This window comes from Leptodactylus fuscus, chromosome 5 (genome assembly GCF_031893055.1).
Source record: "Leptodactylus fuscus isolate aLepFus1 chromosome 5, aLepFus1.hap2, whole genome shotgun sequence".
Classification (NCBI taxonomy): Eukaryota; Metazoa; Chordata; class Amphibia; order Anura; family Leptodactylidae; genus Leptodactylus; species Leptodactylus fuscus.
The window spans coordinates 219,065,486-219,091,951 of record NC_134269.1 but is presented as its reverse complement, the minus strand read 5'-3'; the positions used below and the strand labels follow the sequence as shown (position 1 = coordinate 219,091,951).

Below are 26,466 nucleotides of genomic sequence, written 5' to 3'. Positions count from 1 at the left end.
CAGAACTTATATTCCACATCAGATTTGCTCTATAATTTACCTAATTAATTCTAGTAAATAGTCCCGTATACGAGGCCTCACCTACACCAGACAAGTGCAGCAGTAAATAGTAAGAATCATTTGTTTTTCACATTCGGCCGTAGGGATTTGTACAAGTTTTCATTTTACAGTTAATAAAATGGATTTACATAAAACTGGAAAACAAATGTAATACACAAAAAAGTGGAAAGAAATCTAAGCTGTATCTGGTAGACATGACGGGGCTCACTAGACAAATCTGTCACATTCTGCTTGAAGTCAGTTCAGATCTGCGCCAGAGTCTCCAAAAACAGCGGACACCACATTATAGGCTATGGGGGTCCACCAGAAAGATGGAGGGCCGGGCGCAGATGTAAAACTAGCCTAAGATGTGACGTCATCTTGGGATTTCACTCCACACTGATGTCGCGGATGGCAGAAACGAAAACTTCCATCAGTTTACACGGAATATATTCAGCAATTCATCCGCCCATGAAGAAATAGGAAAGTGTCTGTGATCTGCAGCGATGACCACAATATAGGGCAGATAGCGACCAATCACAGCTCTGTACAGGAGAAATACAAGGAGGAGCTTAGGTGTAGCCACACCCACTGCTGCACCTCCATCCGATTCTGTTCCCTATGATGTCATCAGTCTCTAGGTTGATTTTCTTTTCTATGCATCTGAATCCTCAGAATCGCTGCTATCCCCAAATAGCTTTATATAATCATTATGTACCCATAAGGCAGCATTGAGGGGCTCGGTGAAGGTGTATAAGTGCTTGATGGGGTCACACAGCTCGTAGAAGGACAACTGCCCGGCCTCATAGTCCACATAGATAACAAATTTATTACTGGAGATCTGGTGAGGTAACTGGATCTCTCTACTGTCATGTAGAAGTAAACAGTGATCCTCATGTAGCTGATCTATACATAAACCCCAGGACTTATTATCTCCAATGTATGACTGAGGCCCCCTCCTGGCTATACTGGGGTAACACACCCCCACCCTCCATACCCCTGAGTCACCAATCTCCACACCCCAGCAATGTCTCCCTGATGTAAATCTGCTGCTACTTATCACCTGAGGATAGTCCTGGAATCTCTCTGGTGTGTCGGGGTACGTCTGTCTTATATCTGTCCAGGTCACAGTTTTCAGGTTGTCTGATATAAGGAGATTGTGATGAGCTGTGTTTACATCCAGTAATATGTCTGCCGGATCCTGTATATAGAAGGAGACATTTACACCTCTGATGAAATCTAATATTGTGTGTAATGTGTGCGAGATCAGCTCCAGACCCCAATCACCTTCATCACCTCCATTGTGTCCTCCAGTGTCCTCATCACCTCCACCGTGTCCTCATCACCTCCACCGTGTCCTCCCGTGTCCTCATCACCTCCACCATGTCCTCCTGTGTCCTCATCACCTCCACCATGTCCTCCCGTGTCCTCATCACCTCCACGTGTCCTCCCGTGTCCTCATCACCTCCACCGTGTCCTCCCGTGTCCTCATCACCTCCACCATGTCCTCCTGTGTCCTCATCACCTCCACCGTGTCCTCCCGTGTCCTCATCACCTCCATTGTGTCCTCCGGTGTCCTCATCACCTCCATCGTGTCCTCCTGTGTCCTCATCACCTCTACCATGTCCTCCTGTGTCCTCATCACCTCCACCATGTCCTCCCGTGTCCTCATCACCTCCATTGTGTCCTCCCGTGTCCTCATCACCTCTACCATGTCCTCCCGTGTCCTCATCACCTCCACCATGTCCTCCCGTGTCCTCATCACCTCTACCATGTCCTCCCGTGTCCTCATCACCTCCACCGTGTCCTCCTGTGTCCTCATCACCTCCACCATGTCCTCCTGTGTCCTCATCACCTCCACCATGTCCTCCCGTGTCCTCATCACCTCCATTGTGTCCTCCGGTGTCCTCATCACCTCCATCGTGTCCTCCTGTGTCCTCATCACCTCCGCCCTCCTCTGGATCACACAAGTCACCTGTATCTGGATCCTGTAAGACAGTCAGTGGATCAGACATCTTACACAGCTCCTCAATGTGCCGCATCTTCCTGGACAGCTCGTCCTTCTTTATTTCCAGTTTATGGATCACATTGGACAGTGACAGTGACCGCTGCTGCTCCTGCCTGGAGATCTCACTCAGGATCTCCTTCTCCAGGTGGTCCAGTCGTCTCCTGAGGTCTATAAACAGGGCAGTGACTCTCTTGGCATCTCCAGATGCTTTTTCTTGAGCTTTTCCCCATTGCTCCTCCAGACTCTGGACTCTTTCCTCAGTCTTCTCTCTCTTTGTGGTCAGTTTCTGGAGAACGTCTTTGAGTTTCTTCTTCTTCTTCTCAGAGGCCTCATCCAGCATCTCCACCCGATGTCCTCTATGTTCTCCGGCCAGACTACAGGACACACAGATACAAGCAGAGTCCTCGGTGCAGTAATATTCCAGGACCTTCTTATGGACAGGACATTTCCTCTTCTCCAGGTCGGTGCTGGGCTCAGTTAGGACGTGTTCTGGTCCTTTGCTGTGGACTCTCAGATGTTTATCACACAGAGAAGCTTCACAATGTAGACAGGACCTAACAGCCGGTGCAGGAGAGTCCACACAGTAAGTGCAGCGGATCCCCGAGATCTCCTCCTGATGTGACTGAGTAGACTGAACGTTCTCCACTACATTACACAGAGTTATGTTCTTCTTCAGTTCAGGACGTTCCTGAAACTCTTCTCTACATTCAGGACAGGAATAAGCTCCGGACCCCTCCTGTGTATTCAGGTGCTGATCGATACAGACCCGGCAGAAGTTGTGTCCACATCTCAGGGTTACAGGATCGGTATAAAGGCTCAGACAGATGGAACATTCCAGCTCCTTCTCAAGACCAGCAGACGCCATCGCTGACAACAGAAGGAAGAAGTGAAAGTTAGAATTTGTAAGGCTCAAAGATCAGTGGGTGCGATTCTGATTTATCACACGGGGCGAGGCCGAGATTGTCACTGAGAGGTTATAAGACTCCTGGTATAACAGACATGCCAGTCTCAATGCCATTGTGCACAAGACGGATTATTAAAGCAGAATGGCGAACGGAATCCCCGAGTGGAAACCCTTTACATGTAACAGTCACTCGTGTCGCCATGGTCGGTTCTATATACTGCCTCAATTCATTTAGATTTTTGTAAATTGTTTTATTGACTTTTCAAAACTATTAAAACATAAAAAAAGAGTCAGAAGGATACACACAATAAGGATGTGAACAAAGTCTATAAGATCCAGGCCATGGGGAACACCTGGAATAGCGGGGGCAGATCAGTATTCCGATGACCACAATTATAGGAGAATGTTGGGAAGGGGAAGAAACAAACATCATACAGAAATAACCGGAGCTTTGCTGCTTTGCTCTAAGACTCTCAATACAATCTGTGCAGGCCTAAAAGATGCCAAAACTTCTGAGAGGCCACCCCCAGGACAACAGCAAGGCACAGCCACCTACTGCCCAACCAATACAGATGGCAGACCAGCCGACCATCCCCAAAAACTAACATTATGTTCTAGGTAAGGGGTAAACAGTGGCATAAGTACCGCCATAGTGACTGCTATAGGGCTGGCGATCTTAGAGGAGCTGGTGGGCTTCTGATGCTTTCTTTATTTCATAGGCCATTATTTCCTGGAGGTAACGGGCCCTGTTTATGTGCTGATCCCCACTCCTGCTTATGGCCACCTCCGCTTCCCTTTCCCCCTACGCCCAACAGCAGCACAACTGGGGTATTCCTGCCCCTAATGAGCTGTTAGGACAGGTGGAATTTTTAATTACCTAACAGCTTTTGACCCCTATAAGAGGCCGGAAGACCTGCTCCTCCCTCGTTTTTTTTTCTGTCCTGTGGGACAGGACAGGTGGTAGGGGGAGCAGGGGTTCTGACCTCTCATAGGGGTCTGCTAGTCTCTCTCCCCCCTCCTTCTTACCTGACAAGCAGAAGACTTTGCTATATTTTTCCTTTCTTTTTGCTCTTCTGAGCCTCTGCTGCTTCCTCCCCCGCCCCTGCACAGCTAGGACCCTTTCTCCTGGGAACCGTTTTTTTTTTTTGGTTCCCCGGGTCCGCCGCCCTACTCGTCCGCCACGCATGCGCGGTATGCGGGCGAACGAAACCCCCTGGAGACGAGCGGATGCTGGGGTTCCTGAGGGGGGGGCCCCCTCCAGTTTCTAGGGATCCTGTCAGTATTGAGGGGCCCCCCTCTGTGAGTTTTTGCCTTTGCCCCCCAAAAAAGGAAGGGGCGTGGCCTTTTTTAGTCCCGCCCCCTGGCCTATATATCCCCTCCAAAACCATCTTTCAGTGCCTGTTGCTCCGGTTACTGGCACCTCAACTAGAGAAGCTCCTTGGTCAATTTGTCCTAGAAAGCAGATCCGTTGATTCAGGTTTGGGGGAGGCGGCCAGGGGGAAGGGGTGGTAGCGATTCCCACTATGGGAGGGCAAAGGTTGTTAGTATTCTTTTTCTTTGTTCCTTCTCAGAATGTCTTCTTCTTCCTCCTCTACTGTTCCTCCTCGGAGGAAGGCCGTGGCAAAGAGGAAACATTTTTCATGCGCTACCTGCAGAGTCCCACTGCCTGACGACTCCCAGTTTTGTTTTTGTCCAGGATGTAGAGCCCCCCCTTCTGAGGCAACCCCCATGCGGGAGATGGTATCCTGGGTGAAGGGCTTCATCCAGGACTCCATGAAAAGGATGAAGTCCTCAGCCAAGAGACCACGGCTGGACTGCGAGTTGTCCCTTCCGCCCCTGGAGAACCTGCGCCTTAGGGACGTGGAGTCATCATCCGATTCTGAGGAGGAAAAGGAGATCTTCCCCTTAGAGAAGATGTCCAGGGTGTTCAAGACACTTAGGATCAGAGACCGGGAAGGTGGTGAAGGCCCAAGTCGAAGGTCTCGTACCTTCAGACCATCCTCGGAAATGCTTCGCCTGATGGAGAGCGAATGGAGGCACCCGGAAAAACCCTTTGCGCCATCCAAGCGATTTAAGACCTTATTCCCGGTCCCTGTGGGTCAGCTAAAGGCGTGGGGTCCTCCGCCGAAGGTTGACGTCGCTGTGGCGAAGCTGTCAAGGCGCACTGTCCTCCCGACAGAGGACGGGTCGAGTCTCAAGGATCCGATGGATCGTCGGGTGGAAGGATCACTGAGACGAGTCTATTCGGCCTCCTCGGCCCAGGCCTCCCTGGGCATGGTTGCGAACGAGGTGGCCACTGGTCTGCGGGCAGAGCTCTCGTCACTTGCCAAGGACATAGATTCCGGAGTGGATCGAGATGACCTCCTGGCAACAATGTCGGACATCTCTCTGCTGGTGGATCATTTGACGGAGGTGACCCATTTTCAGACCCGTCTGGCCGCCAGATCTATGGCACTGGCTACTGCTGCTCGCCGGCCCTTGTGGCTGAAGCCCTGGAAGACTGACCTCACCTCCAAGAATAGCCTGTGTGGTCTCCCCTTTGAGCCGGGACGGCTGTTCGGGAGGGAGCTCGACTGGATTATGGAATCTCTGGCCGACTCCAAAGGCAAGAATTTGCCACAGCCCCTTGAAGGTCGGAGTCCCTCCTTTTGAGGAAGAGGCACCTCCAGAAGAGGAACTAGAGGCCAGCGACGATCCGGCAGAGGTAGAGGTCGGGGCTCCTCTCGTAAACGTAAGGGCACCTCCTTCTAATCCTTCCACCCTACCTCCCCTCTCCTCGCCCCCGGGGTGGGCGGCCGTCTTTCCCACTATGTGGATGCCTGGCGCCAGAATATTTGGGACCCCTGGGTCATCCAGACGATCCAGGAAGGCTATAAAATTAATTTTGTTGCCCAGCCGCCAGAGAAGATGGTAAGAACCCGCCCTCTTCAGGGCCCCAAACAACTTCATCTGGAGAAATTGATTCAACCTCATTGCCTGGAGGCTAACCGCGCCATACGCGCAGACAGAGGATTGTCCCAGGGAGTGCTAAGTACCTTAGCCCATTCAAGAGCAGAGGCAACCAATCAGAGCTACCAAAGGATCGCCCGGATATTCCGAGATTGGTGTACAGGCAGCCACCGCGATCCAGACAGAGATGCAGTCCTAGAGTTCTTACAGAACGGCCTGGAGAGAGGACTAGCACCTGCCACCCTCAAGGTTCAAGTGTCAGCTCTATCTGCTCTCCTGGAGACACGGTTATCACAAGATCCTCTTGTCAAACAGTTCCTTAGGGGGGCTGCCAGGCTCCGCCCCCAGGTACGGCCCCCTGTCCCCAGGTGGGACCTGGCCGCGGTTCTACAAGGGCTATGTGCGCCCCCCTTCGAACCATTATCTGAAGTGGACTGGAAGTACCTGTCATTTAAGGTGACTTTCCTGCTGGCAATAACCTCCGCCAAGAGGGTTGGCGAATTGCAGGCCCTAGCGGCCTCCGAACCTTTCATAACCTTCTTCCCTGACAGAGTACAGCTAAGGTTCGTTCCGGGATTTTTGCCAAAGGTACCAACACTTCAGAACACCAACCAAGTGATCACCCTACCGGCTTTCTTTCCCTCGCCTGCCACTGAGCAGGAGGAGAAGCTACACACACTGGATCTGGTAAGAGCACTACGTATCTACCTAGACCGTACAGCACCGTTCCAAAGATCAGAGAATCTTCTGGTCAATGTGTTTGGCCACAATAGAAGCGCTAAAGCATCAAAGGTAACCCTGTCTAGATGGATCAGAGAAGCCATTAGCTGTTCCCTACGGGCTCAGAATCTTCCTGTTCCAGATTTCCTACGAGCCCATGCCACCCGAGCAGTGGCGACATCATGGGCAGAGACACGGTTCCTCTCTCTAGAGCAGATATGTGCTGCAGCCTCATGGAGCTCACAGCTGACTTTTGCCAAACACTACAGATTGGACTGGCGTACGGCCGATGCTACAGCATTTGGGCACTCCGTCTTGGCATCAGCCTGCCAGGAGGTCCCGCCATAGGGGAGATAATACTTGCTAAATCCCCAGTTGTGCTGCTGTTGGGCGTAGGGGGAAAGAAAGATTATGAATGATAATCTGTTTTCCCTTAGCCCAAACAGCAGCACAAGGCTCCCTCCCTAAGAGGTGCTATTGTACAGATTTTGTGTATGTGTGTGTAGCTCTTGGCATAAATTGCTCTCTGTATATCATACTTGTTACTAACACAAGGGAGGAGCATGTCTTATAGGGGTCAAAAGCTGTTAGGACAGGTGGAATTTTTAATTACCTAACAGCTCATTAGGGGCAGGAATACCCCAGTTGTGCTGCTGTTTGGGCTAAGGGAAAACAGATTATCATTCATAATCTTTCTTTCTGCCCATCAGGGGTGCCCATGTGTCTCATATTATGTCGCTGGGGCTCCCTGGAAGGAAGAAGGGGAAGCAGAGGTGGCCATGAGCAGGAGTGGGGGTCATTAAGTAAGGCCACGGGCCTGTGGAAAGAGTATGTGTAGGGTGAATTGCAACAAATACGGGTAACATTATATTCTGGGGTCTGTATCATACATACACGGTGTGCTATAGCCGTACTCAGTGCTGGGGCCGCCACTACTCTCATCTATTAGTAAAGTCACATGACTGGTCACATGGTAACAGCACAATATATGATGAAATATAGCCGTACTCAGTGCTGGGGCTGCCATTGCTCTCATCTATTAGTATAGTCACATGACTGGTCACATGGTAACAGCACAACATTTGATGGGATATAGCGGTAATTCATCAGGGTGACGGTATTGGCGGCCCCAGCACTGAATTCTGCTATAGCACATGTGGATTACTGTGGCTCCAGGGAATGTTCCGGGTGCAGCGGAGAGCTCAGACTGTCCAGAACTGGATTTTTTTTTTTTGTAAAATCTGGAAGCTGAATTGTTGGAGCATACGGCCGGTCCCCAATCTCTCCTCCCCCGCTCCACCCCTGCTATTAATCCTGAGCTGCTGGGAACCTGCAAGCAGTAGGTGTCTTATCACCCGGTTCACACAGCTTTTCTGGAGTATTGAATGGAAAATCTGCCTTGTTATGCATTATCACATTATCAATCTACCATTTTGCCATTCAGGACTCTAGTAAAGCTGGGTGACAGCACTGTGGAGTAGTTACTGAGACTACTTTTTGTCATCCAGCTTTTCTGGAGTCCTGAACAGCATCAATAAATCATTTCTAACTGTATAACAAGGCTTTTATATGAAAACCCCAGACACAGCTTTTCTAGAGTCCTGAATGGTAAAGAGACCTAGTTATACAGTGATAGGGCATGCACCTACTTATAACAAAGGCAGATTTGTCATTCAGGACACTAGGAGAGCTGAATGTAAACCAACACAGCTCCACCAGGGTTTCCACTCAGCTTTTTACAGTACTGAATGGCCAAAAGGTCAAGTTCCAGTAAGAGGCGATCTATTGAAACAAAACAAGGTATACTTGTCAATCAGGATACTGGGAAAGCTGGGTGACACATGGAGACATGCTGGTTTGGGAAAAGGACATCAGGCTAGAAGAGGGCGACGACTGTGGTGGAAGGAGATGTCCCGAGATCTGCAGAGAGATATCTCTGACCACACGACTGAGCTCCTGCATAGCAGCGGATATAGATGAGGCGTCCCCAGTACAAACAGACCGTGTGCAAGGGATGCCCAGGTACCTCCTGTCAGACTGTAGTCACGAGCTGGGGCCTATCCGGGGAGTGCCCAGGACTAGGATTGAGCCGATCTTGAGATTTCAGGATCGATTTTCAAATCTGGATTTCCGATCATTTTCCAGCCAATCCAGATCGCGAAATTTGCTCGATCGCCAATCAGGATCTGATCTTTTCCGATCCCGATCGCTCAACCCATGTCAATGCTTCTCTATGGGAAGTCACTTTTAGGGTTGAGCCGATCTTGAGATTTCAAAATCCAACATCCGATCATTTTCCAGCCGATCCCGATATTTGCTCGATCGCAATCCGATCCCAATCGTTCAACCCTACCCAGAAGCCGCTACAGTCCCCTGCCCGTACCGTCTTCACAGCTCATCCCTATGGGCAGCATTGCCTTGTCCGCCCGTTTTCCATTTGTCTATACAACATTTTTGAATAAAGCTTTACAGATTCCAATCGGATTCATACATTAGTCAACATTCATGAAGTCGTAATGAGGTGTTTTTTGTTTTTTTTTATAAAAGCTTTATTTTGTGTTCAGTCTCTGAATCCCTACATCAACAATATAACTTATGATGCAACTGCAACAAGAGCAAGTGAGGAAAAAAACAAAAACAGAAGAAAAAAAACATAACCAAGCACAAAACAAAACGCAAAAACTTCACATGGTTACAGCAATTCTGACTGCGAGCAAGGTCTATCCTAAATATCTGCTAAGTTACAACAGGGTTAAAGGTTTCCCTCTGCGGCCGCGGCCAACGAAAGGTGTTCAGATCACAAGACGTCAGATCTCAAAAACTAAACTACGGGAACCATTGTGCAGTGGGGGCGGGGGGACACAATGTCGTGTTAACCTATACCATACCAAAGCTGCTGTAACCTGTAAGAGCAGACGGCAGAAATGGAGTTTGCTTGAAGACTCGTAGGCAGATATTTAGGCTAGAACCCCAAAAACAGTGTACTCATGTCAGTGGAAGAAGATTTTGTGGGCGGAACCGACATTCACCAAAAATCTGACTACTTAAATTAATTTCTAGTTGGCTGAATGTTGGTTCATCCCATACAATGGCCGACTCCGCTCTATGCAGGTCACCGGCAGGTAACAGACCGACAGTATGGCGGTCTAACACTGGGCGCAGGTCGTTGCGGCTTCAACTCACAATGGGCTCAATTATTGTTAAATAAAGTCAAGTAACAAGTAAAACAGACGAGGTCACAAAACTCAGGAGCCGAAAAATAAAGGACGTTAGTTCTGGTTTGTCTGAGCGGGAAAAGGTTCTTCGTAAATCAGCTGGAAAAAAATGGAAAAAATTTCAGCTGTAATCTGACAACGTAGTCTGGCCCCGCCCACTCATTGGCTTTACAGCAGTAAGGGGGCGGGCCAGACTACACCAAACAAAGCTCAAACCCTAATCATATATAATATAATCCTCTATTTTTAGGTTTTAAGGTGATTTTTTTGAACCTGTACTATAAAAGAACCTGATGAAGGTCCTAACACCAGGACACAGAACTGAGAAAGAACCTGATGAAGGTCCTAACCGCAGGACTAATAAGGAACCTGATGAAGGTCCTAACACCAGGACATAGGACTAAGAAAGAACCTGATGAAGGTCCTAACACCAGGATATAGGATGAAGAAAGAACCTGATGAAGGTCCTAACACTAGGACATATAACTAAGAAAGAACCTGATGAAGGTCCTAACATCAGGACATATAACTAAGAAAGAACCTGATGAAGGTCCTAACACCAGGGCACAGAACCAGGACACAGAACTAAGAAAGAACCTGATGAAGGTCCTAACCGCAGGACTAATAAGGAACCTGATGAAGGTCCTAACACCAGGACATAGGACTAAGAAAGAACCTGATGAAGGTCCTAACACCAGGACACAGAACTGAGAAAGAACCTGATGAAGGTCCTAACACCAGGACATAGAACTAAGAAATAACCTGATGAAGGTCCTAACACTAGGACACAGAACTGAGAAAGAACCTGATGAAGGTCCTAGCACCAGGACATAGAACTAAGAAAGAACCTGATGAAGGTCCTAACACCAGGACATAGGACTAAGAACCTGATGAAGGTCCTAACCGCAGGACTAGTAAGGAACCTGATGAAGGTCCTAATACCAGGGCACAGAACTAAGAAAGAATCTGAAGAAGGTCCTAACACCAGGGCACAGAACTAAGAAAGAACCTGATGAAGGTCCTAAGCGCAGGACACAGAACTAAGAAAGCACACGAAGCAGATGATATACTGGATGTATATATTTATATGTACATAGGCGCTCACACACAGAAGAGGGAGGAGATCTGGAACCTGTTTAAACACAACTTTACGGGGTTTGTGGCTTTTTTTTTTGGTCCATAAGGCCAACTTTTATCAGACAGTGCAAGCGGCTTGACAGAACCCAAAGGTAGCATGCATGGAATCGGGGGGGGTCGAAACATGCCTCCTAGAACCCAATAAGCATGTACTGCATTTTTAGGGAGTCCCCTTCATAAAGACGGGAGGAGCGAAACAAAAGCTGCCGACGGCTGAAGGGAAGAGAGTCCTAAGGTAAGTGGGCAGAGGACCGAACAAGCTCTTAAAAAAAAAAGGAAAGAACCTCGGCTTTAATGGCTAACAATTTCCTACCGGTTTCCAAGATATTTTTTTTGTTTTTTTTTCTAGGGTTAATACGTTTTATCACACTGACGTCTGGAAGATTTTGGCAATACTATAATGTTCTTCTCTCTCAAAAAGACCTTTCAAAAAAAAAAAAAATCACAGGATCGGTACGGTTAGTTTATCAGACACTGCAATATCCCCCACAGAGAGGTCAACTAAGGTTAGACACACAAATCGTGGACTGGCTTGGCCACGCTTCAGTTCTCGGCCGTAGACTCGCGGGCGTCGGATCTTGTGGCTTCGGTAGATGGAGATCCGGGGCGGTGGTCGGTTTTGTGGTTGTTGTTGCGACTCTGTAGAAACTGCAAGCATTTATATTAAATTTGCCAAATAATTCAAGTTCGTTGGTGGATTGGTTTCCTAAATAGATTTAATCCCGTCTAGATTTTCGATTTCTTGGGGATCTTCTCATTATATCGTCCTCCTGCAAGAAAACCAGGAAACGAAAGTAAGCCGAGGACCTTGTCATATAGGTCAATGAGGAAAAGCCCAAGACACTCGATACGGATTCTGAAGGAATAACTAATGTATCTGTCCACGTCGCACCCGAAACCTTTACCCCAATAATTTTTACAGACTAGTAAACCCCCTTTAAATGCCCCATATTGTTTGTTACATCTCAGTTACAAAACCCCCTTCACACACGCCTCACCTGAGATTTGCTTTCCTTTTCTTGATCCTCTTCCTCCTCCTCCTCTTCATTGCTTCCGGCTCCGGCATCTCCGACCCCTTTTTGAGGTGCTAAAAAAGAAGGAAGAGTCAAAGAATTGGAATGGAAACTACTCAGGACACCGAGCTGGAGTAACTCCAGCAGTATGGTGGTCCGACACCCGGGCCCCCCACAGATCAGCCGTGGTGTCACTTCAGCAGCACAAACCAGTCACATCGTGTTCAGTTGTCACAAAATGTGTGCGGCTCAACTGCAATACCGAGCACAGCCATAATAAAAGTAGAGCGCTGTGCTTGGAGAGCGGTGAAAAAGCCGAAGCAATGGTCTGAAGGCCGTAGGGTGCTGGACCCGCCGATCACATATTGATAATCTATTCTGGAATTAAGTTCATCAATATCTTACTCTCAGATAATCTTTTACTGCTCCGACTACATGACCTGGCTCACTAAATAGCATCGTTAAAAAATACATCACGTCCTGTAACAGACAGAAACAGCCGGAAACATTCCTTCTTCAATCTTACCCGGCTCTTCACTTGGCTCCTCTGAAGCCTCCTCTTCGGGCTCTTCTTCACCTTCTTTGTTTGCCTCTTTTTCCTCTTCTTCCTCCTCCTCCTCTTCCTTTACATCAGGCTGAGGGGCATCGGTCTTTTTGTGACTCGCATCGGGGGTCTGCTTCTGCCCAAAAGAAAACAAACCCAAAAGTTAGCGGCTGAAGGTCATACACAGGAACAACCTATACATTAGATGGTGTCCAGTCAGGTCAGATACATGACAGTGCGACCCCCTCCCCCACCATCAGTCGCCCGGGCCCAGATATCATGTCCAGTAGTCAGAGATGATTTGATTTTACTTTTAACTGCAGGCCATTGATAATTCTTTAGGGAAACGTTTTCCAGGCTTTAGGATGAATCAGTATGAGATCAGACTCGACACCAAGCATGACCAATGATCAACTGAGAGCAGGAGCTGCGGTGCCTGGAGTAGTACAAATAGAAGAGCTCTACCTACAATGTAATGGCCATCAGGGCTTCGTGTAGCTCAGTCCCCACTCAAGTACGCAGTGCAAGGAGCCGCATAATCCCAGTTCTGTACACTAGGCTACTTCCGGCACCATGGCTCCTGCTGACAGATGATCGTGTCATTGTCTCATGACCTATCCTGATCCCTTTAAGGCTGAGGCCTCACGTTGTGGAATTGTTCCTTTTTTTTGTTGCAGATTTTGCTGCGGTGTTTTGAGCCACGAGAGGATTAGACAGAAGGGAAAACGACACGAGTTTCTTTTATATGTCCCATTCCTTTACATAAAAACCGCAGCAAAATCTGCAACAAAAAAAAGCCTCTTTTCTGCAACGTGGGGTCTCAGCCTAACACTTAGGAGGTGTTCACATGTAGGAGATTGTTCCTGCTTGTTCTCAGGTGGAATCTCACTAGGACAATTATATTTTATGCAACCTGAAAACATCAGATACCGTCTCCCATTGATCTCAAGGCGGATTCTGACTCCAATCCAGTATCGTGAAACCCCCCCCCCCCCACACTTAGTGTTAAAACTGGTTAATGGATTACATAGAAGGAGCTAGCGGATCACTATTAGACACTTACCTTGCCTGAACAGCAGAACAGAATGACCAGGAAGACCGGAAGGGCCACGGTCAGGATGTAGACGATCCACAGCCACGGCCTCTCCTCGGCGGCGGCCATCATCTGCCCGACAACGCTGGGCTAAAAGGAAAGGAAAAAAATTTAACCAACCATCTATGTACATACAATATAACCCGTCTGACACATCGTTTGTGTATCCTAATAGTTCTATCATGTGATACATCGTGTATCAGCTCCAAAGTGAATAGGGTTCACTACACACGTCTTAGGATTCCCGTACCTCCGCAGCGCCATCGGCGGCCTTCTTCAGGCCCCAGCCGTCCGTTCCCCATTGCTCAGCCACAGCTCTGTCCGAACAGATGATAAAGTTGTCAAAGAAAATATCGGAGGTCATGGACCACAACTCCAGCCCCATGGCGAAGAATGGAGTCATCTTGAAGGGTTCCAGGTCTTCAAAGAAATCTGGATTGGGGATTTTGCGGGGTTTCCAGATGCCCTGCAATGAAAATGGAAAAGATCGATCACCAATTGGCAAAGATCGAAGAGTCCTGAAGATTGGAGACCGAAAAAGGGAGCAAAAGTGAAAACAGGCGGCTCTGACGAGCAGGGAGCCATGTGTATTCCTGCCCGGGGGCAGAGAGAGATTAGACATTAACATATCAAACCTGATAATTGGGGTTATCGATCATCGGCGCCTTCCATTTTCCTTTGTAGTTGGGGTTGTCGATCGTTGGTCTCTGCCAGGCTCCACATCCGGGGGCGGAGGCACATTTGGGGTTTGCTACCTGTGGTGCTTCCCACTCGCCATCCATATCTTCATCCCTAGAATATGATACAGGGATACGTTGATTTCTATTCATAAAACACATCACCAGATCTGAGCAGACTTTGCATTGGAGCGGGTAAGGCCCCGAGCCATTGCCCAGTTGGCCCCCTCTACCCCTCCTTGTACCTTGCAGGTTGTGCATGCACCATAGTCCCAGAGACCGCCAGAGTCAGCTGAACATTGTACCGGGCGATCTCTGGCGTCCCCATAGAGAAGGAATCGAGCAGCGGCGACCATGCTAACCCTCCAGGGCAGGGGTGGGGAACCTTCGGCTCTCCAGCTGCTGTGAAACTACAACTCCCATCATGCTCCATTCCCTTCCATGGGAGTTCCAAGAACAGCAGAGCAAGTATGCATGCTGGGAGTTGTAGTTTTGCAACAGCTGGAGAGCCGTACGTTCCCTACCCCTGCTCCAGGGGAACCCGAAATAATCTCAATAACCCTTAAAGCGCCATGACACATACCAGTCCTCAGGCTTCTCAGCATCGGGGTCAGCGATGTACTCGGGCTCATCATCCAGCCAGCCGTCGGGTTTCACAGCGCTGTCATCTGGGATCTTTGCAGGAGCATCTTCATCCCTGGACCAATGAACACAACAGTGAAAAGTTGTGCCAAAAAAAATCTGTCCCCCATGTCGTGCACCACTAACAACTTGCTCAAGAAAAGCGGTGAGGCCTAACTCGTGACGTCAGGCTGACTAATGGGAAGTGTAATATTACAATAGACGGCAGTGGCGTAACTCGGAATGGCCCCGGGGCCAACTTTTGACAAAACTTGTCTCAATGGGTAAAACCTCTGTGGTCACTCACCAGTCATCGGGTTTCACAGCATCGGGATCGGGGATTTTTGGCCTCTCGTCCCAGTCTTCGGGTTTCCTGTCGTCGGGATCCTCGATTTCGTTGGGTGGATTGACGGGGGGGTTGACATCATTGAGGAGGCTGCCGCTGTTTACCACCGTCTGGTCCACCAGGATCTCGAAAGTGTTGTCGGGGTTCAAAACTGCGGGGAACAGAAGATTGGAGTCAGGGTCTACCGTACAGAAAGGGTCTGAATGGATCACAGAATGCAGTCGGATGACAATGAGTCGGGCGCACACCCGGCCATGTGTATGGGGTCAGCATCACTCAGAAGGGAATGCTCTGACCTACACTAAGATCCTTCTAGAAGGTGAGAACTCACTCAGGGTGTAGAGATGGGTTTTCTTATCGGAGAAGAAGGATTTGAGGTCTGCGTCGGGCCTCTTGGCGTGCTTCTCCTCATACTCTCCAGTCTTGGGGTTTTTGTGACGGAAGATGAAGTGCAGCTTGTAATCCTCGCCGCACTTGTCAGGACCAAACATGATGGTGTACGGCGTCTTATCCTGGAAGTGATCCTAAGTCGTACAGGGAATAAGACGCGGTTAGGTCAGACTTATTCACATAAAACTCCTCTGCAACGAAACGCACACGGGGTAGTCACCCCTCCACCAGAATTGAGTCTTGGCCCGCACATGAGGCCGGCCGCCAGGCAATAAATAAATGGCCGCCGTGTTCACGTGTGGGCAGAAGATCAAGAAAGACCACTAGACACCGAGATGGTGACCCAACAGCTGTAACTGGTCCAGTAGACATATCCGATGTCGAGATCAAGACGTCAAGACTGGCAGGTGACACGGGAAACGCCAAACCAGGAGCCGTGCGGGGGTGTGAGATAAGGAGCATTTTTTTGAAATAAAAAATATACTTGCCCGAAGACCCCTCCTATGTGCGACCGCTCCCCAGGAGAGACTTACCAGGCTCTGATCCGAGGTCTTGGACAGCAGCTTCACGTAGGCGCCGCCACATTCTATTCCGCTCTGAAAATTCACTTCATACCTTAAAAACAAAAATAATGCATGCTATAATAATGCACAGAATCCTAAAAAATCATAGAGACCGGTTTGGGGGTCTCCAAACCACCAACGTGCAAATCCCAAACCTGCAGAGATCCCGCCCTGACTGAGCTGAGGGACGGAGGAGACAGAGTGTCAAGTCTAATCCGTACAAGTCATCATTAAACCCAAGGCGGACTCAACATGACGTGGTCTTTAGTATAACGGCCCCTGCAGGGGGCAGGAGGAGCTGCGCGGGACTTACTGCACAACCAAAGGCTTCTTATCGAAGACAAAGGGCTTCTTCAGCTTGATGGCAATGGCGTGATGTTTGGCACGTGAGGACAGGACCAGGCCTTTATCCCCGGGGAGTTTAGACTCTTTCATCTCGGCCACTTCCCACTTGCCTGAGGAAAAGAAATACAGGAAAAGTCAGCAGTGAAGGCGGCGTCTGTATACCGCACAGTGTAATACAGCAAATATATACACACACACACACATTATAAACACATGAGCCCTCCGTATCATGTGAAGTGGACAAGGCTCGGTCCGTGTAAGTCGCACCTACCGTCATATTTAGCGATCTCATCGTCGGTGTCGTCCTTCTTGGCCTTGGAAAGGACCCACCTATAGGGAGAGGGGAGCAGTCAGTCAATCTGTCGGTGGGACAACACAAACCAGAAGACAAAGTCACTTCTTACCCATCCAAAGTTCCCTTGTCAAATGACTCTGCCACGTAGACGTCACCGATGGGGACCGGCGCCTTGTAAGTTACCTAGAAGAGAAATGAGCAATGAGAGATTCACAAGCCGCAAGACATCCAATCAATCGGCAAATCTTTCCTAAACTTAGACGCATTTCATATTGTCCTCATGTACGGGAACAATATTAGGCCTGAGCCCTGTACACACCTTTGGTGCAGGAGCCGGAGCGCTGGTTTCCGGTTTTGGCTCTTCGGTATCGTCAAGGAGGTCGTCCATGTCGTCTTCTATATCTAGCGCGTCATCGTGGTCGTGATCATGGTGGTGATCGTGATGATGGTGGTGGTGGTCGCCATGATGATGCCCATCATGGGCGTTTGTCATCACAGCGCCGAGAACCAAGAAGGTCAAACACAAAAGCCCTTTCAGCTCCATTATCTAAAGAGGAAAAGAAACAATCACAAACTGAACTCAACCCCCAAATAGAAACAAGTTCACATTATGTCTGCCCTAATAGACTGGATGGCACCATAGCAAGGGAAAGACGGACATGTGACGGTGAGTACACGCGTGTCAGACGCTCATACTGCAAATACAACACCACACGCACTGCGATGCCTTCAAAAACCCTTTTAAAATTTGCAGCTCCAGCCATGAAGTCCTAGAAGACCAGCTGGAAGGAATCGCTGTCAGGAAACCTGGCATTCTGGTGTCAGCTATTGAAGGTGCACGGCCAGCTTCAGGGTTGCACGGCCGGCTTCAGGGTTGCACGGCCAGCTTCAGGGTTGCACGGCCAGCTTCAGGCTTGCACGGTCGGCTGTAAGGTTGCACGGCCGGCTGTAAGGTTGCACGGCCGGCTGTAAGGTTGCACGGCCGGCTGTAAGGTTGCACGGCCGGCTGTAAGGTTGCACGGCCGGCTGTAAGGTTGCACGGCCGGCTGTAAGGTTGCACGGCCGGCTGTAAGGTTGCACGGCCGGCTGTAAGGTTGCACGGCCGGCTGTAAGGTTGCACGGCCGGCTGTAAGGTTGCACGGCCGGCTGTAAGGTTGCACGGCCGGCTGTAAGGTTGCACGGCCGGCTGTAAGGTTGCACGGCCGGCTGTAAGGTTGCACGGCCGGCTGTAAGGTTGCACGGCCGGCTGTAAGGTTGCACGGCCGGCTGTAAGGTTGCACGGCCGGCTGTAAGGTTGCACGGCCGGCTGTAAGGTTGCACGGCCGGCTGTAAGGTTGCACGGCCGGCTGTAAGGTTGCACGGCCGGCTGTAAGGTTGCACGGCTGGCTGTAAGGTTGCACGGCCGGCTGTAAGGTTGCACGGCCAGCTGCCTACAAGCACTAACCCCGCACACATCGGGAGTCCTCGCCCTGCTTGCCCAGCACTTGGCAGACACTCCCCGGACAGGAGATACCCTTAATGGATTCATAAGTTAATATTTAACCGTCTGGGGACTACAGAGACCGCGTCCTGCTATCAGCCATTGTTTGAGCTCTCAGATCTGTCATCTGGACACAATAAAGCTGCAAATCTCAGGACTGAGACGTTACAGATCAATTTCCCCCAGGAATGGCGGCTATACAGGGCTCCACCTGCAGCGACTCACAGCCAAAGTGACCGACGCCAAGTCGAGCGCCTTCTGTGTGTATATAGATGGTCCTTAAAGGGGGTTTCCAGGACTAGGATATTGATAACCTATCATTAGGTCACGTGACCAGTGAGTGTGATGTCATCGGCCTCTTTAGGAAAGTTGATTGATGGGGGTGCAATTTTGATATTGATGATATATGAACGATGACCTATAGGTCATCCATGTCACAGTCAAGAACAAACCTGTTACTATACACCACTCCATTGATTCCAGCACGGTTGCAATTTTGTCTTTCGCCCCCTCTATTCCTGAGTAACAGGTGCAGGTAGTTTTGTGTCTGATGTGCTATTTCAGCTCTGTGGTGTCAGGCAGGGGTGTGTGATTCAGAGCTCCAATCAGAGCAGAACTCAGCCACACCCCCTTGTCTGCTTCTGCCTGACTCCGCCCTCCTGACAGTACAGAGACTAAATAGTATATTACATACTAAACATAACAGCATTGATTGGAGTAACCGGGTCTTCCGCGGCACCTATACAGATCAGAACCTGTACAGTGCCGTATTAAGGGCCTGAGCACGAGAACGAAGCCTGGGGGGACACGGCAGATCCTAGCGGAGCCGCAATCTATGTAAGGCCACAAAGAACAATTCTGTTGTCTAGTAGAGAAAGCCCAGAGGCAGCTATAGCTGGCACCCGACCAATGGGGGCAGAACATAAAGGGCTCCTTGGTTTCCATCAAAATATGACATATGAGCTTGGTCTGACAGGGCGCTCTGTTCTCTGGCCATATACACCTTCATACATGGGGCCCTAGCCATTCTTCTGCTGCTAATAGCCCCATTATGGCTGCAGCACATTTTACATCCATTACTACTATTACTGGATTTATTACTGGTATTCTGCCAGAAGAGAAAAAGCCCAAAACTAACACAATGTAATAGATGCAGGGACACTGAACTCCTGATACAGGTTATGATGCAGCTAAAAATATCCCAGATATAGAAAAAGAGAGGAGCTCACTGTGTATGACTAACATCCCGCCAGCTATATCTCCAGCAGCGAGTCAGAAGTAGGTAAGACTATGTATATAGTATTGTGTGTTACTCTACATTAGTATGGGGGGGGGGACTGATCCGAGCAACCTCAATCAGTGTCTGTACTTGGATATCAGGACCTAAAGATGGCAGGTCGGCGACTACAGGAGCTCTGGCAGAAACGGTCCCATCTTGGAAGGTTCAGAAGTGATATTTGGTGGTGGCGGGATGAATCCCTTAGTGTGAACGTACCCCAGAGGTGTGCGGCCTTGTGGGGAGACATGGTGGACCAAAAACATTACAAAAGTGTTAGTCACGTACCGGCAATCCAGATAGGAGAGCGTTCAGACAGAGACAGATCCTATACATGGCGGTGTCAGACAGGATGAGACGGAAATAATCAAAGTCAGCAAGTTCCCATTAACGAATTGAGCCGACTTTCGATTACTTTTGGATCAATCGCCCCCCCCCCCCCCCCCCCGGGGTGAAAGGTCATCTGTGAAGCAGATCAGCCAGAAATATATTGACCTATATAAGGGCGGCGTATTACACGAGGTCTCCATCCTACAGTGGCCGTGTCCTCGTGAAGAGCGGTTACATTCAGAACCCTGGGAATCCTATAGAGTATAATAGGGTCTGCCTGGTCGTGATTGTCTTATACCCCCCCCCCCTCTTCTCTGCTGATTTTAGGCGGAGTCTCCTATGGGAACCCCAACACAAGTGTGAGTCCAGCCTTACAAGGAGAAGCTTTCCTATAAGAGCGGCTGTCACAAACCCGGCGGACTAACACTTGGTTCACACTAGCGTTTGAGTCCGTACAAGACTCCGTCCTACATCCCGCTTGAAATCGGCAGGACGAATAGTCTTGTTTTTAGGAAGAATCCAGGCGGACCCCATTATAGTCTGTGGGGTTGGTGGGGTTCTGCATATAAAGCGCTTTTTAAGCTCATAGGGGTTTTCCATTTTTTGGGGCCGCAAGCAAACCCAAAGGAAGTGAACCCCGAACGATAGTGCGACCCTGGTGTTATTTATGACTCCTGTATTCATGATGAGAGGAGGATCAGAACAACGGACAGGTGGACTCCTAAGGCAGAGCCCTCTGACTATAATGGGGTACATCATAGTAAAACCAAAACCAGCAACCGAAAAAAACACGTGTGCAGGACTCTTTGTTTGGTGATTTCAGCTGCGATGAAGTATCTGATGCAAATGTGAACGCACTCTAAGGGTGCATGCACACTGAGTAACGCCGGGCGTGTATGAGAGCCGTACACGCCGGCATTACGGCAGACTGCCGAACACTTCCCATTCACTTCAATGGGAGCGCTCGTAACAGCGGCGTTTACGAGCGCTCCCATTGAAGTGAATGGGAAGTGTTCGGCAGCCCTGCTGTAACGCCGGCGTGTACGGCTCTCATACACGCCCGGCGTTACTCAGTGTGCATGCACCCTTAGAAAGGAAACGTCCGATACTATAAGGCTTAGGATTTCCTTGTGCTGTACACGCTACTGTAGGGTTATACATGCTGCTATAGGGCTGTGCACGCTGCTGTAGGGTTATACATGCTGCTATAGGGCTGTGCACGCTGCTATAGGGTTATACATGATGCTATAGGGCTGTGCACGCTGCTGTAGGGTTATACATGATGCTATAGGGCTGTGCACGCTACTGTAGGGTTATACATGCTGCTATAGGGCTGTGCACGCTGCTGTAGGGTTATACATGATGCTATAGGAGCTGTGCACGCTGCTGTAGGGTTATACATGATGCTATAGGAGCTGTGCACGCTGCTGTAGGGTTATACATGCTGCTATAGGGCTGTGCACGCTGCTATAGGGTTATACATGATGCTATAGGGCTGTGCACGCTACTGTAGGGTTATACATGCTGCTGTAGGGCTGTGCACGCTGCTGTACGGTTATACATGATGCTATAGGAGCTGTGCACGCTGCTGTACGGTTATACATGCTGCTATAGGGCTGTGCACGCTGCTGTACGGTTATACATGATGCTATAGGGCTGTGCACGCTGCTATAGGGTTATACATGATGCTATAGGAGCTGTGCACGCTGCTGTACGGTTATACATGCTGCTATAGGGCTGTGCACGCTGCTGTACGGTTATACATGATGCTATAGGGCTGTGCACGCTGCTATAGGGTTATACATGATGCTATAGGAGCTGTGCATGCTACTGTAGGGTTATACATGCTGCTATAGGGCTGTGCACGCTGCTGTACGGTTATACATGCTGCTATAGGGCTGTGCACGCTGCTGTACGGTTATACATAATGCTATAGGGCTGTGCACGCTGCTGTAGGGTTATACATGCTGCTGTAGGGGCTGTGCACGCTGCTGTAGGGTTATACATGATGCTATAGGAGCTGTGCACGCTGCTGTAGGGTTATACATGCTGCTGTAGGGGCTGTGCACGCTGCTGTAGGGTTATACATGCTGCTATAGGGCTGTGCACGCTGCTGTAGGGTTATACATGATGCTATAGGAGCTGTGCACGCTGCTGTAGGGTTATACATGATGCTATAGGGCTGTGCACGCTGCTGTAGGGTTATACATGATGCTATAGGGCTGTGCACGCTGCTGTACGGTTATACATGATGCTATAGGGCTGTGCACGCTGCTGTAGGGCCATGCGTGCTGCTGTGGGGGTTGCGCACGCTGTTGTGCTCTGCTGCCATACCATCTCACATGTCTGAATGTAAAGTTACTGATAAGCGCGCTGTATATGGAGCTCTGCAGCCTTTTGACCTTGGAAATAGAAGATTAGTAATAACCTCGTGCCCCCCCCCCCACACGTCACTGACAGACACCATTACACTGACACCACTTGCAAAGAAAAAAAACCCCACAAGTGACAGTAAAGTTTCCTGGACCATTATCTTCGTCCTACTACTAATAGGATTACAGGAAAGCGCCTGGAAAAGCTTCGATGTGAAAGCGGATCCCGGCACGTAGTCGAGTGTCCAGGTGGTGACTGACGGATAATCGCACATCCCAGGATACAGATAGCCGAGGTCTGTGAGGACGAGTTCACACTGTGCTCCCCCCCCCCCACAAAAATATAGGGGTTTTAATATAAAAAATGTGTTTTCGGTGGAGAAGAATCCCCATGTAACCCAGAACTAATAAGACTGAACTGACAACTGGGCGTTACCATTGTCCTTGTCAAACGAAACAGTAAGAGTCAGCATGGATTGTACACGGATCCTGTGCAGGGACTCCCCAATGTCTGTGCAGGGACTCCCCAAAGCCTGTGCAGGGACACCCCAAAGCCTGTGCAGGGACACCCCAATGCTTGTGCAGGGACACCCCAATGCTTGTGCAGGGACACCCCAATGTCTGTGCAGGGACTCCCCCAATGCTTGTGCAGGGACACCCCAATGTCTGTGCAGGGACTCCCCAATGCCTGTGCAGGGACACCCCAATGCTTGTGCAGGGACACCCCAATGCCTGTGCAGGGACACCCCAATGCCTGTGCAGGGACACCCCAATGCCTGTGCAGGGACACCCCAATGCTTGTGCAGGGACACCCCAATGCCTGTGCAGGGACTCCCCAATGCTTGTGCAGGGACACCCCAATGTCTGTGCAGGGACTCCCCAATGCTTGTGCAGGGACACCCCAATGCCTGTGCAGGGACTCCCCCAATGCCAACACCCAGATGTCAGGTTATCACTAAGTGTCTAAGAGGAATCCCACAAGGCCGAGTTATCCAATAAGATGTCCCCGAGCAGTTACTTGGTCGTCTTATAGCCGGGGCGCACCGCAAGGAGAAGCTGCTTTTAGGATGCAGATCCTGTGCGGTATTATATACGGCTAGAGAGTCGGCAGGGCGCTGAATTCACCTTTCCTGGTTTGGGGCCCTGTGCTGGAGATATCGGGGCAGTTAATTTCGGCACCAATATCTCCCCACTGTCAGAAGGCGGGGCCATCGCTGTGAGGACCAACCCACCTGACAGTACTCTTCCATAGCCGTGTACTATCAGAGGGGACACTGAGCTGTAAGGCCCCCCCATCTGACCGTGGGGAGATATCAGTGATGAAATTAACAGCACCAATATCTCCACAGACCGGGGACAACAGACAATGCACTGAATTCAGCGCCCTGTCTGTGTTCTAGCGGTATATATAAAACCGTATAATCAGGGGGACATGAACGTTCCTCTCTAAGGCCTTGCATTTCGTTGCAGATTTTAAATGAGAAATAAAAATGGCCGCACTTCTGCCTTCTGCTCAATAACTGCAGCAAAATCCACAACGCTGGGCCTCGGCCTTAGGACCCACATTTTTGTTGTTGCAGATTTTGCTGCAGATTTTTTGAACCCAAGTGAGGAAGGGCTACAAATGGAACGGGGGGTATATAGGAATGTTACACGTATACTCACTGCTGCTCAGTCCTCTCCTGGCTGCGGCACAAAAAACTGCAGCAAAATCTGCAACAAAAAAACGCAACTTCAGCGGAAATAAAATCAGTCTACAGGAATGGATCCAAAATGACCAAATGTCTGTCCCCGCCCGACTGCAGATCTCATCACTGGCGGTCCAGGATGTGAGAGGTTCAGCTCATCTTAAGGAGAGGGCGCCAGAGAGCACCCCAATACCCCCCTCCCCTACATAAGGCAGATTTTGCCAACCAGTTGCCCTCCAGCTATTCCATCCCATTCCACTGGAGAAATCGGGAACATAACTGGTAATTCCTATGTACGAGGCTGGGGCTACTGGTAATAGCGAGGCGGCTATATACTATATATATACACTATAGGCAGGTTATATCACCCGCAGGCTCCGGCCCACACAGCCCCGGACTGAGGACTTCGCGCGGGTATCTTTGAATGGGGAATGAGTCAGCAGGGGGCGGGGAGCGGAGCGCGCCATGTGGGCGGGGGGAACCATGTGTGCAGATAACTGGGAACATACACAGCACGCCGCTGTATACAGGATACACGTGCAGCAGACAAGGAGGTATATGGGAAAGCCCCCCCCCCCCAATACACTATCAGGGGCAGAATCACAAAAATAAGGACGGGGCACTAGGGCTACACTCACATGACCAAGACTCTGCCCTCCCCAGCACAGTGTCCGAGGGTGGTATGGACTTAGTGAGAGCGACCCCAATAAAGTCACCCCCGCACTGCCTGAGCCCCGGAACCCTGCGTACACCAATAAGAGTAAGGAGGTCCTACCCCCCCCCCCCCCATGATCAGACACTCACCCCGGGGTGTAAAGAGGTTTGCTATGAATTTATCTCTTTGGGATAGGTCATCAATTGAATTCCTAGGGGGGCCCAACATTCAGGACCACCATGGATCAGCTGTTTGATGCGGGGGCGATCCCTGAGCACCGCTTCCATTCACTGGTCATGTGATGTCATGATCACTGGTCACATGACCTTATTCACGTGAATGCAGAGAGCAGCCGGTATACAAGTGTACGGCACTGTGCAGACCCCGCATACAGCTGATCTATGGGGTGCCCGGTTGTCAGGCCATCCAGTATAACGTCCGGACTATCCCTTTACCATGAGCAGGAGCGCAGCACACGTCTGACACAGGTGACAACACCCGGCACTATGTCCTATGATGAAACATGTCCATGTATACGGCAGCTATTAGTGTAATAGTAACAAGAGGGCGGGGCTTATGGATGCATAGCCCCGTCTATTAAAGGGATACTCCATATAACTAAATTATATGAACAACCAGTTTGACCGGTAATGGTCGCTCCTTATAGACAGTCAGCGAGGAGCCGTGTATATATATATATATAATGTGTAAGGAAGAAGTGTCTGTATATATATATTCTAGATATATACACATTACATATATTGTATATAGTATAGATATATACATACACCCATATACATGTCACATACACTGTATATAGCTATACACACACTACATTATACACATATTACATTACATATACACGTCACATACACACACACATATCACATACACTGTATACACACACACACATTACATATATACACATATTATACACACATCACATACACTGTATACACACACACACACATTACATATATACACATATTACATTACATATACACGTCACATACACATATCACATACACTGTATACACACACACATTACATATATACACATATTATACACACATCACATACACTGTATACACACACACACACATTACATATATACACATATTACATTACATATATACACATATTATACACACTGTATATAGCTATACACACACTACATATATACTGTATACACACACACATCCCATGTATGACATCCAGTGTCTCGGTGACTATTCCGGTCACATGATGCGGCTCCGCTAAGCCTCTATTCACACACTGCAGTTTCCCTCGGCTCTCGGCCCGGGGCCGCAGTGTGTGGGGATGAATGGGCAGCCATGGCTGTGCGGCCTAGTGTGACGGCTCTGCCAGGCCGCGCTGTGTCCCCCTGACTGAGGCGCCTCAGGCTCCGCCGCCATGGCCGGTCCGCGCTGACTCACCGCCGGTGCTCGGGTCTCCCCTCCTCCTCCAGCCGCCGCTGCCGCTGCTGCACCAACCGCTCTGTCACGTGTCCTGCCGGGAGTGAAGCAGAGGGGGAGGAGCCACGCGCTAAAAGCGAGGACACGCCTCCCCGACAACCCCACACTGCCCACGCCTAGCGCTCACTACGCTATTGGTTACCCGACGGCATCAAGGCGGGGCCAAGGAGACATCGCGGTAGGTCATTGGCTGGAGAAGCCGCTCATCAGCGTGTGGGAGGAGACCTTCCAGGACCTTCTCTTCGTGGATCACTCGGATTGGCCGGCAGGGATGTAGAGGGAGCGCGCTGATTGGCTGCGGGGAGGGACGGCTGGTGCTGAGGAAAGAGGA

At 49.7% G+C, this 26,466-nt stretch overlaps 2 protein-coding genes across 3 annotated transcripts; both read right to left on the bottom strand.

Annotated features, from left to right (window-relative positions):
• Positions 1-664: 664 nt before the first annotated feature.
• LOC142205132 (E3 ubiquitin/ISG15 ligase TRIM25-like) lies at positions 665-2,954 on the bottom strand. Its single transcript, XM_075276492.1, has 2 exons — positions 1,535-2,954; positions 665-1,326 (listed from the first exon to the last, which is right to left on the bottom strand). The coding sequence occupies exons 1-2, from the start codon at positions 2,910-2,912 to the stop codon at positions 695-697; spliced, it is 2,010 nt and encodes a 669-aa protein (XP_075132593.1). The 5' UTR covers positions 2,913-2,954; the 3' UTR covers positions 665-694.
• An 8,635-nt stretch (positions 2,955-11,589) lies between these two features.
• On the bottom strand, positions 11,590-26,179 carry LOC142204147 (calnexin-like). 2 transcript variants are annotated; one of them, XM_075275428.1, is made up of 16 exons: positions 26,097-26,179; positions 23,983-24,030; positions 17,179-17,406; positions 16,969-17,042; positions 16,836-16,894; positions 16,533-16,674; positions 16,190-16,271; positions 15,598-15,790; positions 15,228-15,417; positions 14,883-14,996; positions 14,258-14,414; positions 13,873-14,088; positions 13,593-13,712; positions 12,512-12,665; positions 11,971-12,059; positions 11,590-11,742 (listed from the first exon to the last, which is right to left on the bottom strand). In XM_075275428.1, exons 3-16 carry the CDS (start codon positions 17,401-17,403, stop codon positions 11,689-11,691), a joined length of 1,869 nt encoding a protein of 622 aa, XP_075131529.1. In that variant the 5' UTR covers positions 17,404-17,406; positions 23,983-24,030; positions 26,097-26,179; the 3' UTR covers positions 11,590-11,688. The 2 variants fall into 2 exon arrangements, with proteins under 2 accessions (XP_075131529.1, XP_075131530.1); XM_075275429.1 differs by lacking the exon at positions 23,983-24,030.
• Between the last annotated feature and the right edge of the window lie 287 nt (positions 26,180-26,466).

Bases quoted from the DNA above. Each gene is read 5' to 3' on its own strand.
- LOC142204147 (XM_075275428.1), bottom strand. From the start codon at position 17,403: ATGGAGCTGAAAGGGCTTTTGTGTTTGACCTTCTTGGTTCTCGGCGCT. The intron at 16,895-16,968 runs GTAAGAAGTGAC...CTCTCCCTATAG, and splicing joins GACAAGGGAACTTTGGATGG to GTGGGTCCTTTCCAAGGCCA. The intron at 13,713-13,872 runs GTACGGGAATCC...CTTTCCTTTTAG, and splicing joins CCGCCGATGGCGCTGCGGAG to CCCAGCGTTGTCGGGCAGAT.
- LOC142205132 (XM_075276492.1), bottom strand. From the start codon at position 2,912: ATGGCGTCTGCTGGTCTTGAGAAGGAGCTGGAATGTTCCATCTGTCTG. The intron at 1,327-1,534 runs GTGATGAGGACA...GAGGTGATGAAG, and splicing joins CACAGGAGGACATGGTGGAG to GTGATTGGGGTCTGGAGCTG.